The sequence below is a fragment of the Macrobrachium rosenbergii genome, chromosome 12 (genome assembly GCF_040412425.1).
Source record: "Macrobrachium rosenbergii isolate ZJJX-2024 chromosome 12, ASM4041242v1, whole genome shotgun sequence".
Classification (NCBI taxonomy): Eukaryota; Metazoa; Arthropoda; class Malacostraca; order Decapoda; family Palaemonidae; genus Macrobrachium; species Macrobrachium rosenbergii.
The window spans coordinates 80,280,594-80,294,741 of NC_089752.1; the positions used below are offsets into that span (position 1 = coordinate 80,280,594).

A 14,148-nucleotide genomic window follows, 5' to 3' on the forward strand; every position below is an offset into this window, starting at 1 on the left:
TATATTTACGCTATTCCTAATTAATATTCTCCTAGCTATCATTACATCACTCAGTCACCTACCAAACATTGTCTTCAATGTTTAATTAAACATAATAAAATGGATACAATACTAATAATTAAATTGGTAATAAAATGTAATAATGGATATAATAAAAATTGTTTCTCCAATTGTGGAGGAAAAGACATAAGTTCATTAAAACATTCTCAAAAAAATAATCATATTAAAATCTCAAACATATCAAATCATAAGTATATTAATTCATAAGTATATTCAATGAAGATATGAATAATAAACACATGAAATTATTATCATGTTAACATCAATTATCAATTATTGTTATTATTGAGTTCTGTCAATATCCTTTGAATTTTCTGATAATAAAATTTCTTACTACTATAATAAACAAAATAACAGTTATTACTATTACCTCTAGATTTACTAATGATAAAATTGGGGAGACAGTTTCCTTATAGTAGAAATATTCATCAACATAGTTCAAATTTTCAAGCTTCCTTAATTCTAACTGAGACAATTTAAATTCATCTATTTTAAAAGAGTAATTCTTATATGGCACATGTTTGTTGAATTTATATGTTGTGAAAAATGGGGTTCATAATATAATTGGTTTGCTATCACTAACTGACATGATGTTGTAAAAGATTTAACAGTTTTAAACTTCATTTCTGTACTCATGTAACATTTAATTTTAGCTACAACAGTATTTAGCGAAAATACAAAGATTACTTGATCAATTATAAGTGCTTCAAAATGTTTATCGGAGTTTGTGGTACATACATCTTTTTCTTGGTTTTGGTTTAACACAATTTCTTGAATACAGGGATAAGCATTAGTATTCTTGTACAGGTTATCAAAGTTACATATATATTCCTGTTCTTTTAACAGAATACACACATTAAATTGTTTATCAGTGAAGAATGACAATAGTAGAGAATGTTCTTCTAATGCAAAATGCCTGACTCTTCCCTTTTGAACGATTGTTTGTTTATTAACAATCATAGGAAATGGGTACACAGTGATTAATGTGTTTGTGATCCTAGTATTGAAAGGTGCTACTAAAATAAGTTTATCATAACGCACTTTGGCACTTTCTAGATTGTAGTACATGATTACATCTTCCAGAAGTGGCTGAAAGTGTTTTTCCATGATGCAAAACTTAATAATGTCTTCTAATTCTTTAGGAGTGATTAGTGTTGGGGTCAAAATACCTTTATCATCAAGCAAAATGGCATTTAATGTGTTTTTATGTTCCTGTAATATCACTTCACTTTCTAGAGCAAATGTATTTAAAAACTGTATGTTTTCCAACTGATTCAGTTCTTTTGTTACATTCTGATTGACTTGATTTATCAAATTTTTCAGCTTTTCTATTTGTTCTGCATTTTGATTGTGTGAGGTAATCACTTTATTTATCACTTTGCCTCTTGCTGCTGCCCATTTTTATAGTCTGTCTATTCTCCCTTTTCCGTGTTCTACATTTTCTTTAGATAGAGGTTTCACTACATACATTATATTTATGATATTTTCAGTCCAACATCAATATATACGTATATATACACATATTTAACTCTGCCGGTTTTGTAGATTATATATTTTGTTTACAACATTATCTACAGCATTTTCATGCCTTATGTTATCTATGACTTCAGTGGACCATGGATCTGTTTTTACTATTTTTATATGATTCCAGTGAACTACTTTTTCCTTTAGATCACCTTCCTTAATTACTCTATATTTGTTTAATTTTAACACTTCTACAACTCTATATGGTCCAGTGAACTTGGGAGAAACCTTTACATTTGGCCCTTCTTGAACATGATTTTGTACGTAGATAAATTTGAGTACCTACTGTAATGTCTGGTTTAATGGTACTTTTATCAAAACATTTGGCATGATTGTTATGAACCTCTTTTAATTTTGCCTTTGTTTTCATGATTGTCTCATAAGTATGTCTGGTTTTCCATGCAACATAGTCATCATAGTTATAGGTATGTCTGGGTGGTGTTGCATCGTCTAATAATGTGTTAGGCATTCTTTTCTGATAACCATATAGCAAATAATGTGGGGATTCTCCTATTGTCTCATTTACAGAATTACTCAATGTGAACTGTACGTCTTCTATTGCTAAGTCCCAATCTGCTGTCCGTGGGCTCACAAAAGTTATCAGGATGTCCTTTATTTTACGAATAGTTCGTCCTACTGCTCCATTAGAACTTGGTTTATAAGCTGTTATTTGACACTTATTTATTTCATAAAAATCACATATTTTCTTTGAAAGATCAATAGTAAATTCAGCAGCATTATCTGCAAGAAGAACTTGTGGACATGAATGCCTTGTGATTATTCTAGATTTAAGAGCTTCTGCTACTGTGGCTGCATCTCTGTTTCTTACTGGTACGATTTCTACATATCTAGTTAGACAGTCTAAGAAGACTAATATTTGTTTATTTCCTCTAACTGTCTTTGGAAATAGACCTAAAAACTCCATAGTTACTACTTGAAATGAATTTAATTCTGATGGATATTTTTCAAGTGGAGCTTTAAGATTTACGCTACCTTTATGTTGACTACAAATTAAACAGTTTTGTACAAACTTTTTGGCATCTTCACTACAATTTGGCCAAAAATAATTTCTGGTTATGATTCAGCTTGTTTTTTTTTTATTCCTGGATATCCTGCTAACTTATAGGAGTGTGTTTAGTTCTAAATCTTCAGTGATTAGTGTTTTTGGGATGTATGGTCGAGAACAACCATTCTTCTCTGTTGGCCTCTTATACAACAATCCATTTATTAATTGAAAATCAGGTTTTATGGTTTCATCTAGTATTAACTGTCCCAATATTTGTCTGATTTCTGCATCTTTTCCTTGTTGTATTTTTACTCTTTCTAGATCTAAATCTACTATTTGACAACTAAAACAAAAGGTATTAGTGGTAATACATTTTTCTGTTTCGTCTTGAGATCTGGATAATGCATCTGCCAAGGTGTTAAATTTCCCTGGAATATATCTGAATTCTGGGGCAAATTCTAATACACTAATGAACCACCTATTGAACTTCATTTTGTTTGTAATGGCTTCCTTTTTAAATAAGTCACAAATGGGTTTGTGATCAGTAAGTACATTAACCTTATGACCTAAAAGTATGTCTAAATTTCTTTAAACCCCAATATAAAGCTAAACATTCTCTTTCCGTGGTACTATAGTTTCTTTCTGCTGGGTTTAAAACTCCACTAGCATAATATACTGCCCTCATTCTAGTTTTGGCCATTTGTAACAATACAGCTCCTAGCCCTGTACTTGAGGCATCACAAGCTAAGCAAAAGTCTTTGGAAAAATCTGGGTGGACTAAAACAGGGTTCCTGGTCATTTTGCTCTTTAGTGTTATTAGTGTTAGTATTTTCTTGGGTTAATGATACTCGTGAACTTGGCACTGGAATTCGACTATGTCTAACTGTTGTTGGTCTTAAATTGTAATGTCTGTTTCTAATAGTATTCAACATTTGGTCAAACGAATCCTGCATATTACAACAGTATTCTAAAAATTGTAAAATTATACACAAATACACAACAGTCTTAAAAAAATATTTCATCAAAAGAATTATTAAAGATTCCTTTCTATCAAACATCAAAAAAATATAACAAAATAAATTTTTGAAAGAGAATTATAAAAGTTTTATACCCTCTGAGAGAGAGAACATAATTTTTTTATACACTCATAGAGAGAGAGAGAGAATAAAATAATTTTCCAATCATGACTTACTTATTTTCTTTTGTCGTTCTGTTTAACTATTGCTTGTTACCACTGTTGCTCTGGAATTGTTTTACTTTTTTTTTCCGTGACCAACGCTGTAGTTCGCTGTAGGTGCCCAGGATACGACTTCTGGTTTTTAAATCTTGACTAAAACTGTCTTTCTTGCTTTGCTGACTATCAGGGATTCGTCTTCTTCTTAGATTTCACCAGTAATGTTGATTTTTAACGGGAATGTGAAATGCACTCGTCCGTTTTAACAGACTCTAAATACAAATCTGTTTTGGGTGTGTGTCAATAGCTCTAATGGGAATGTTTGTCGTACATGTGAAATGCACTCCTCCGTTTTAACAGATTGTGTATAGAATTTGTTTGGGTGTGTTTCGATAGTCATCAGCACACATGCGCTGTTGTTGTTTTTTCACTGGTATGTTGCATTGTTCTCGTAGTTCAATCTTCGGGGAATAATATTTCTTAGTTGTGGGTTTTCTAAGTGGTAATGTTTTCACTTTGTTCTGTTTTGGCCGTTGATGTTTGTAGCGTTATGCTTGCATTGATGTTATGATTCACTTCGCCGTCTTGAGGTTGGCTTGTTGACTTGTCCTTCACACTGCACTTTTTTTTTTTACATCTTCTTCTGATTCCATACAGCTGTCACCAATGTAATGTTGTTAGCGCCTTTTGAAACGTTTTTACCACCTTCAGAGCTAATGATGTTCTTTTCTTTATTGTTGTTGGAGCCTTTCATATGCAAAGAAATTTATTATTTCCTTTATAGTTGCTTTATCATTTCTGGCTTTGTTTGTAATGTTTGAACCCCAGGAGGCTTAGGAAGACACAGTGTAGTTTTCTTACTTCATTATCACACTAGTTAATATACATACCAGTTAAGTAGTATGAATACGAGTCGAAGTATGAGCCTTGCTTTCTTCTCAACCCACAAGTAGTGAGGCTCTCGACTTCACTTCTCTGCTTCTCTCTCTTCTATCTGCTTCTTTTGAATCTGCTCTGTTCTTTTCTGTTCTGTTCTGCTTCTCTTCCTTCCTTCCTTGCCTTTTGAAGGTTCTTCAAAGGAAATGCCCAACCCTCAATAGGCGGACCATTGCTTCTTGTCCCGCCTTGTTAGACATCCTAAATGGTCGGAACTTATCTAAAGAAATCCTTTTGGGTGTAATTAGATGAATTAATCCCCTCCTTCATAGGAGGGACTAATGACATCACCGGAAGTCTTTAAGTTCTGGCGAGAGTTGAAAGATAACCTCACAGGTGAGACGGGTAAACATTCTTGTTACGATTGCCTTAGATTAAACTCACGCTTGTGTTTTGCTTTTCTAATCATGACACAGGAAGTGTTGTTACTCCCTCTGCTTCATTATTCTCTCTCTCTCTCTCTCTCTCTCTCTCTCTCTCTCTCTCTCTCTCTCTCTCTCTCTCTCTCTCTCTCTCTTCTATCTATCAATCTATCACTGGTTCTCTCTCATTTCTTTTTCACTCTCTTATATTTACGCTATTCCTAATTAATATTCTCCTAGCTATCATTACATAAGTTAGACTATGGCTGCCAAGTACACTCATCTGCTTCAAAGACTAAACTTAAGGAATTGGACGCTGTGCATAATATGGGGCTAAGGATCTGCACTGGAGCTTTTAGAACTTCACCCATTGAAAGTATTTATATAGAATCCCATCAGCTACCACTAGACTTAAGGAGGCATGAGCTAGGTCTGAGATACACCATGCGGCTGAGAAGCTCAAAGGAGAATCCTTCTTTTGAGATCTTAAAACAGTGTGATTCAAGGCTTTTTGGACCCAGATCTTCAATACCATTTTAAATCAGACAGCTGGGTGAACTGGAGGATGAAAGCATAAAAAATGCAGAAGATCCTACAAGTTAAACATCCTGCTATCCCTCCATGGTTTATTCCAGCAATAGACATCTGCATTAAAGAGACAAAGAAGAAAGATCGTTCAGAAAAAGAAGTCAGAAACAAGTTTTTGGAGCATGATGAGAAGCATATAAATGACAGGAAAATCTATACTGACAGATCAGAATCGGAAGATGGAGTAGGATGTGCAGTGGTGTGTGAGGGGGAATCATATATAAAAAAGTTACCAGACTCCTCATCCATTTTCACTGCTGAAGCAACAGCCATAGCTGATGCTTCAAATCTTGCATCTGATAAGAAATTTAAATCCACAGTAATATATAGTGACTCAAGGAGTGTTTTAGAAGCCCTAAAGAAGTTTAACCCTACCCATCCCTTAATTCAAAAGGACCAGGAATGGTTTTTTTTTATCTTTCTGTTCGCCACAAATCAGTAATGTTTTGTTGGATTCCTGGGCACACTGGTCTAGAAGGGAACGAACTGGCTGACTGTAAAGCAAAGGATGCTGCAAGATGTGATTTCTTAACTAATAAGGTGCCACATTTGGATATGCATCCAGTTATTAGATGATACATTCGTACAAAATGGCAGCAGAGATGGACTTCCCTCATTTTATCCACAAATAGGAAGTAAAGAATCGTTGGAAAAAGTATCGATTTCTGGAGTTCGGCTTTTAATAGTAACAGAAGATTTGAGATCATCCTAACACGGCTTAGGATTGGCCATACCCGCTTCACTCATACCTATATTTTAGAGGGAACCAGTGCCCCAGTTTGTGCTCACTGTGGTAGTCAGCTATCTATTGAGCACATGCTGGTGCACTGTCCTAAATTTAATCACCTTAGGACAAAGTACTTACTAGCTGGCAAGACTATTTTAGAAATTTTAAATTATCACATTGAGGTAGATAACCTTATGGGTTATCTGAATGTTAGGAACAACCGTTTGTCGATTGTTCCCTTAGTGGGTTGTTGCCTCCTTTGTTTTTGTTTCTTTCTTTCAGGCGAGCTGACGTCTGTTGAATGGCGTCAGACTTCGTCAGTCAGGTTCGTAGCAGCAACGAGGCAGGTTGAGGGCAGCAGCAAGCCAGTTGGGGTAGCAGCAGCAGGTATCCGTACCTGCAAGTCAGGTCCTAGCAGCAGAGCAGTGGAGAGTATTTGAGGACGAGATGGTAGCCGTGTCGGCTCTGTCATTGTCATCGTAATTGGAGGAGGACGTCAGTACGTTTCTTGGAGGACGAGATGGTTGCCGTGTCGGCTCTGTCATGGTCGTCGGTACTGGAGGAGGACATCAGCACTGTGCTTTAGGACGAGATGGTTGTCGTTTCGGCTCTGTCTTTGTTGTCCTGCAGTGTTCCTGTGTTGCAGCTTCGTCTTTGGATGTTTATGTAACTCTGGCTGTAATGCTACTTAACGTATTATTTATTATGCTGCTTGTGTATTTATTGTTTCATTATTATTATGCTACCTGTGTATTTATTATGCTGCTTGTGTATTTGTTTCATTATTATTATGCTGCCTGTGTATTTGTCATGCTGTCTGTTCATGTTATGTTTACGCTGCCTGGTTTTTGGCCAAGTGTTGTTTGTTAATTTATTTTCAGTTTGTTTACTGGGCTTTTATATCTTACTGAATCATTTATTTGTGCTGTTTAGTTTCTGAACCTGACTCAACTGTACATTATGTATATAATTTGTAAATAAATTAATTTTAAGGTCACTTTTTGGTATTGTTCAGCTCCTCCCTCCTTTGTTTGTCACCTCTCGTCAGTCATCTCAGCCCAATTGCTTGTTTTCTGTAAAGAACCTGTCGATCTCGAGAGGCGAGATTGTAATACTGAAAGAATCTGGTTATTTTAATGAGATATGAGCTTAGTATATTTAATAAAGATTTTAGTCATATTTATTTTACATACTGAGTGTATATTTTGAATATAAAAGTTTAATATATATTTATTTTTTGTTGGTTCTATCCAATATCATTCTTCATTTTTTACATTCATATTTTAATGGTGAATTTTGCTAGTATGTCATCATCCACCTATTCATTATCAATCATTTCATTAACTTACATATTTCACCTTCATTATGGCACTGAATAATCCTGATGAGTTCTGGCGCTTGGTCTTCAAGACCTAAATTTCATAATGAAGCAATCAATACCTGGATAAATGGTACAGTCACCACAACAATACCTGGATAAAAGAGACAGACAGCATAGAAATGCCTGGTTAAAGGTGAGAGATAGTACAGTAATACCTGGTTAAAGCTATCTGACAGGACAGTAATACCTGGATATAAGGGACAGTCACCACAGTAATACCTAGATGAAAGGGACAGTCACCAGATTAATGCCTGGATGAAAGGGACAGTCACCACAATAATACATGGATAAAAATTACAGACAGCACAGCAATACCAGGATATAGGGGACAGCCACCACAGTAATACCTAGATGAATGCCTGGATAAAATGGAAAGTCACCACAGTAATACCTGGATAAAAACAACAGACAGCGCAGTAATTCCTGGATATAAGGGACAGCCACCACAGTAATACCTAGATGAAAGGAACAGTCACCACAGTAATTCCTGGATAAAAGGGACAGTCACCATAGTGATACCTGGATAAAAATGACAGACAGCACAGTAATACCTGGATAAAAGGGAAAACCAGCACAGTAACAATACCTCGTTAAAGGTGACAGACAATACAGTAATACCTGGTTAAAGGTGTCAGACAGCACAGTAATACCTGGATAAAAGGGACATTCACCACAGTAATAGCTGGATAAAATGGACAGTCACCACAGTAACACTTGGATAAAAGGGACAGACAGGACAGTAATACCTGGATAAAAGGGACAGTCACCACAGTAGCACCTCTATAGAAGGGACAGACAGAACAGTAATACCTGGATAAAGGGGAAAGTCACCACGGTAATACCATCATTTCACCAATGACTGTTCAAATGGTGAACGTTCTCAACGAAAAAGAATGTGTCTGTCGGACCGTTAACACAAACCCCTCCTCCTCTCCCTTCTCCCTCCACTCTCCCTTTGCCCTCCCCTTTCCCTCTTCCCTCCCACTCGTCATTCTCTCTTCTCTACCCTTCTCCCTCCTCTTTCCCTCACCTCCCCCTCTACACGTAGACTGTCATTCAGGGTTTTCCCGGGCAGTGCCAGGTTGGTCAGCTAGTATGTAGCGCAACTGCAGGGGCTTGCGCCTGCCCAATCAGAATAAGACCTTTGACACCTCAACCAACCATATGAACGAGGCATGTAACGTCACGACGTTGAAGTCGTTACAGACATTTCATTCTGCAAATGAAATAATTACAATAACATTTTTACCCTACTTTACAGAGAAAATGTCAACAGACCTAAATTAAAACTACACTTATATTACGACTTACAAAAAAACAATAATAAGTATATTACAACAAAACCAATCAAAACAGAAATAACAAATCTGAACTTGAATCGACCAGTAAATTACAAATGGAATTGATTAATAAATACAGTTACTTACTCCAAGTTATTTAGTTGGAGGGCGCAGTCTTATTCTAAATTATTAATGGCGATCTCGAAAAGAGAACCGCCCAGCTCCAGGCCTCAAGATCAAGTGTAAAACAATGATTCTTTGCACATATTTTCACTTGTTAAAGAATCGTCCAGTACCTAGTTTGGCAACTAAACGACACCAAATTTTATAATTGGCTAGTTCAATAATGGGAATAGAGGACGCGATTCGTGTCTGTTTACACTCCAGAGCTTTATCTCAGGTTAATTTTTACTATTATAAATTATACACGTTTTTTCATTAAAATTCACTTTTGAACCTTTTTGTAACAAATTTTACATACTAGAACTATAGATAAAACTTTATCTCATTTAATAAATAAGCAAGAAACAGGAACTTGAATTTTTTTTTTTTTTTACATTTTAACTTTTTTTTTAATAAGAACATGAAACAAAAACGACAACATATTGAAAAAGTACTCATTTAGATGAAATTGCACTTTTTGCGACAAAATTTTACGTTATATGCAACTGAAAATTTCACGTATGTTACTGTAAATGTCTACAAATCAGTACGTTCATTGTTCCTCAGAATGACAACCAAATCTCTGACCGACTTAGTGACAAACTTAGATTTTTCATCAGACTTATACCGCACCGATACTGAACGTGTTATATTATCAGACGACTTGTTTTCAGAAACAACTTCGCCCCAATACCACTGGTTATGCACGGGATTGGTATCTCTGATTATTACAATATCATTTATCTCTGCCCCCCGGTTGGAGTCTGACCACTTTTCTCTGGGAAGAAGAGCTGGAAAAATTTGATCATACCATATTTTCCACCAAATGATTTAAAAAGAGTTCATTCAGTGCAAGTATTTTTGTGTACTCTATTTGCTCAGGTGTTTTAGCCAACTCGGAATCTAAAAGTTCACTAATATCACCGTTTGATCTACCCAAAATAAGGTAATTTGGACGTAGTAATCTCACAGCGTCTAATTTGGCAACATTATTTCTATGAACACCTAAAGGCCTATCATTTATCATATCAGCAACACTGTACATTAGTCTCTGCAAACGCAACTTAGTAAACTCAGGTTTTCTCGAAGCAGTGACAGCTCCTAAAGTGTTCTTCACAGTTCTGATCATCCTCTCAGCTTGTCCGACTGACGAATGAGCTCCAGATGGTACGAAGTGCCAGGTTGTTGTTTCGGGATTTGTCTGAATCTTTGCCATCTTGGTATGGTTCCAAAGGCTCTCCATAACGTTTGCAGCACCACGGATTTGCGAACCAAGATCTGCAGTCACAGACGTGGGTTTTCCGCGGATTCTAGTAAAAGCATCAAAACCTGCAAGGAAGCAGTTGGTATCGTAACCTTCAAGGACCTCTATGTGGGCCGCACCAGATGCACGACACACGATGACCAGAATCCAGGCTTTACCAGAATTTACCCGGTAATTTCTCGTCTCTCGGCGATCTGCGATGGTATTGAAAAGACCAGCTATGTCAATGACCACATGTTCGAATACTGGCGATCGCACGAGTTGTTCCACCTTACGAGGAGCGATCTCTACTTGGGCGATCTTCTTCCGTAGAAAGCGACAATATGGGCACTGCGACACAACTTTGCTGACGAACCGTTTACCGTTGAGGATCCAGAACTGCTCACGTACTAGGGCAAGAGTAGTATCCGCACCAGAGTGCTGCGGTTGGTGACATTTACGCACCAAGATCTCTGCAAAGGGTACAGAGTATGGTATAATCGCAGGCGGGTTTGATAGAGCAGCACCAGTACGACCTAGGGCTCTCCACACACCGTCGACGTCCAGTATTGGGTTCAGTGACTTTAGCTTATGTTCCACATCTGACGGTAGCGACTGCTGAGCCTGTTGAATAAGAAACAAGTTTGATATTACTAACTCACGCTTGGTAGGCACAAATGTATCATTTTCAGCAAACCATCTCGAACATTCTGCTTTCGTCATACTACTGATGGCAACTGAAATAGTCTTCACTGTTCTCTTCAGTCAATCTCTGAAAAATTGTGAAGCATTTTCCATAAATCTTATGATTCTAGAGATGCGATGTTTAATCTTCATCAGGCTGTCATTTTTGTCGACCGTTATGTTAAATGTTTTTAGGATATCAAGAATAACTGAATAATCTTCATTTGTTCCACCATCAATCTGGACACATAGTGACTTGCATCTTTCAATGGTCATCTGTGGATCTTTTATTCTTATGTCCAGATCTTCTTTCTTCGCATGAACTTCATTTGCATGTTTGATTGGCCATTCGTTGATGTCCTTCTTCATGAAGTCTGGACCTTTTTGCCATCTGTAATCCTTTCCCATTTCAGATGGGTTAAGACCGCGTGACGCATCATCGGCAACGTTGTTTTCAGAGTCCACATGGTATCAATCACGAATATCAGTCAGAGTTTGTATTTCACCGATACGGCTGGCTGTCCACATGTTGTACTTGTAGGGCTCATGACGCAGTTGTCCCAGAACTATGGTGCTGTCAGTTAGCAGCATTACCCTTTCAAAAATGAAGCTTGATTTTTTGACGATAGTCTGTTGTATTCTGGCACCCAGCAGACATCCAAGTAACTCACCACGGGGGATCGTTAACGTCGGAATTTGTGGCCAAGGTTTTGCCTTTGACATGGCAAGAACAGATGCTCGCTCACCATTTTCCAACTTCCAGTTGTAGTATGCGACACATCCATAGGCAGTCTGAGAACTATCACAAAAAATTACTAGAGTGGGTTTGTCAACTGCGGTTTCCGGTGTAAGACAGCGAACAAACCTGACTTCTTTTAGACCGTAGATCGAACGAATCACTTCTTTACACCGACTGCGGGTTGTAGGTAGGTCATCATTACCATCTAGGATCGGATCGTCCCATTCCTGTTTGAGGCGGAATATTTGACCTAGTTCGTGCTTCAGGCAGATGGTAACCGGAGTTGCAAGTCCCGTCGGATCATAGGTGGTTGCTATGATCTGTAGATAATTTCTTCGACTGAAAGTGTCAGGGAAGGCATCATCAAAGTTTTCTAAACTGATATCTTCCTCTGATCTAATGCCTCCCTTTTCTTTGAGAAGTTAATCCTACCTGAAATGGAAATTTCATCGTTGGCAGAATGATATATTATACCCAGGATCCTTTCCTGCTCTGGTGTCCGTTGCACATTGTCAGGTACATCTGGGCACTTCTTTATGTGGGCATCAATATCACTATCACTTCCACCGATCATGAAATGCTTTATGATGAAGGATGCCTCACTGAGGACAATGTTGAGTTCCTTAGCAAGTTGTAATGCCGTGGAAACATCATCAACACTTGTAGTACCATCATCAACATACAAGTTCGATTTTATGAATTCGTATACCTGTGGGTACTTGTCCTTGAATTTCTCAGCTATGATGAGCATTGCTACACTGCATATACCACCTGCCGGAGTAGTTTCCCAGGAGTTTCGTAGTAATTGCAGCGTCTTGACTTCTTCTTCCTTGTCCAGTTGATTCCACAAAAGGCGGTGCAGATGAGATTCTTCTGTCTCAAGGCGAACAGTGAAGTATGCTTTACTTATGTCCATTGCAACTGGTATTTTCCTTTCCTGGAACCTTAACAGCAGGGTTAGAATTGGTGGAATCAAATTTGGTGGTGGTTCCCACAAGGAGTTGATAGCCTTGCCTTTAAATGGAACACTTGCATCAAATATGATTCTGAGTGGGGTTGAGGAACTATGCTCATTAAAGTGTGCGAAATGACAGATGTAGTAGACTATGCCACCATTAGATTTCCACTGCGCATCCTCCTCAGCTGTAACCTCTGTCATATAGCCGTCGTTGATCAACTTTTCAAATTCGTCTACATACCAGTTCTTTAAAGCTTTGTTTCTGGACATGGTACGTGTTAACGAATTTAGGCGTTTGAGGGCAACAGGTCGATTGTCCGACAAGGTACGGAAGCTTTCCTTCCATTGTAACATGCAAACGAATATCTTCCGTTCAGGGTCGTAGGTGAGACAACTCTTGTATGTCTGTACTCTTCGCTCCTCTTCTGAGTTTATGCCGACTGCGTCGCACCGATGACAAACCGGACCATCCTCTACTTCACACATACGATCAAACACAGTCTCAGCACTGGTCTTTATTGAAAGAACCGACTGTCCGCCATTTTCTGCAACCTGTTGCACGGAGCCATTGCTCCGGGCTTTATCTGTCGAAACTTCCCCTTTCGGCCGTTCAGCATGACTTACTGCAACTGATGACGTTGACTGCAGAAGAACAGCAGAAATCTTTCTGTTGAGGAGCTCCGACAGCATCACACTTGGTTCATGAGAATTGGCGGCAAAAAATGTCTCGTGAGAACCATGTAGAATGAACCCGAAGTTAGTCTCAGCTAAAACAAGGTTTTCTCTTGTCTTCACCGTTCGCGGAAATATGCTGGCCTGATTGTCTCCGATGAGCAACTCGATGTCACCGTGAACAGGCTCTAAAAGTTCTGATGGATCGACATCATCTTTGAACATGTCAGCAGCTGCATGATAACTGCCTCCATCAAGTTCACCGATGTAATCGACACCAATGCAATCAACTGCAGTCACGGTTACCTTCTGCATCATAGAGTGGGATGCTGTACAGATCAGCCGGTCCCCAATCCTGTGGCTGGCTCTCCCCAGCAGTCCTCATCATCAAATTCTGATTCTGGATACTGGTTTGATACAAGCTTCCTTTGCCACCGAGTTCAGAATCTGTGAGACAGTGGCTCCCAAATCATAAAGAACTGAAACCCTGAAAAGATTGCCTTTCCTTTTCATGAAGGCTGTATGACTAGGTCTCATTGTGTTCTGGCCCAGATGATGACGGAGTTTCTCGCAATCAACAGGACCATAAACCATGCCTGACGCAGCTAGGCAAGCAGCATACAATAGAGTATGATGATTGTCTGGCGTCTTG

At 38.1% G+C, this 14,148-nt stretch overlaps 1 protein-coding gene across 1 annotated transcript; it reads right to left on the reverse strand.

Annotated features, from left to right (window-relative positions):
- Positions 1 to 11,598: 11,598 nt before the first annotated feature.
- Positions 11,599 to 13,811, reverse strand: LOC136844109 (uncharacterized). The gene is made up of 2 exons (XM_067113121.1): positions 12,341 to 13,811; positions 11,599 to 12,278 (listed from the first exon to the last, which is right to left on the reverse strand). The coding sequence occupies exons 1-2, from the start codon at positions 13,809 to 13,811 to the stop codon at positions 11,599 to 11,601; spliced, it is 2,151 nt and encodes a 716-aa protein (XP_066969222.1).
- Positions 13,812 to 14,148: the final 337 nt, after the last annotated feature.

Bases quoted from the DNA above. Each gene is read 5' to 3' on its own strand.
- LOC136844109 (XM_067113121.1), bottom strand. From the start codon at position 13,811: ATGCAGAAGGTAACCGTGACTGCAGTTGATTGCATTGGTGTCGATTAC. The intron at 12,279-12,340 runs GTATAATATATC...AACTTCTCAAAG, and splicing joins AGAGCAGGAAAGGATCCTGG to AAAAGGGAGGCATTAGATCA.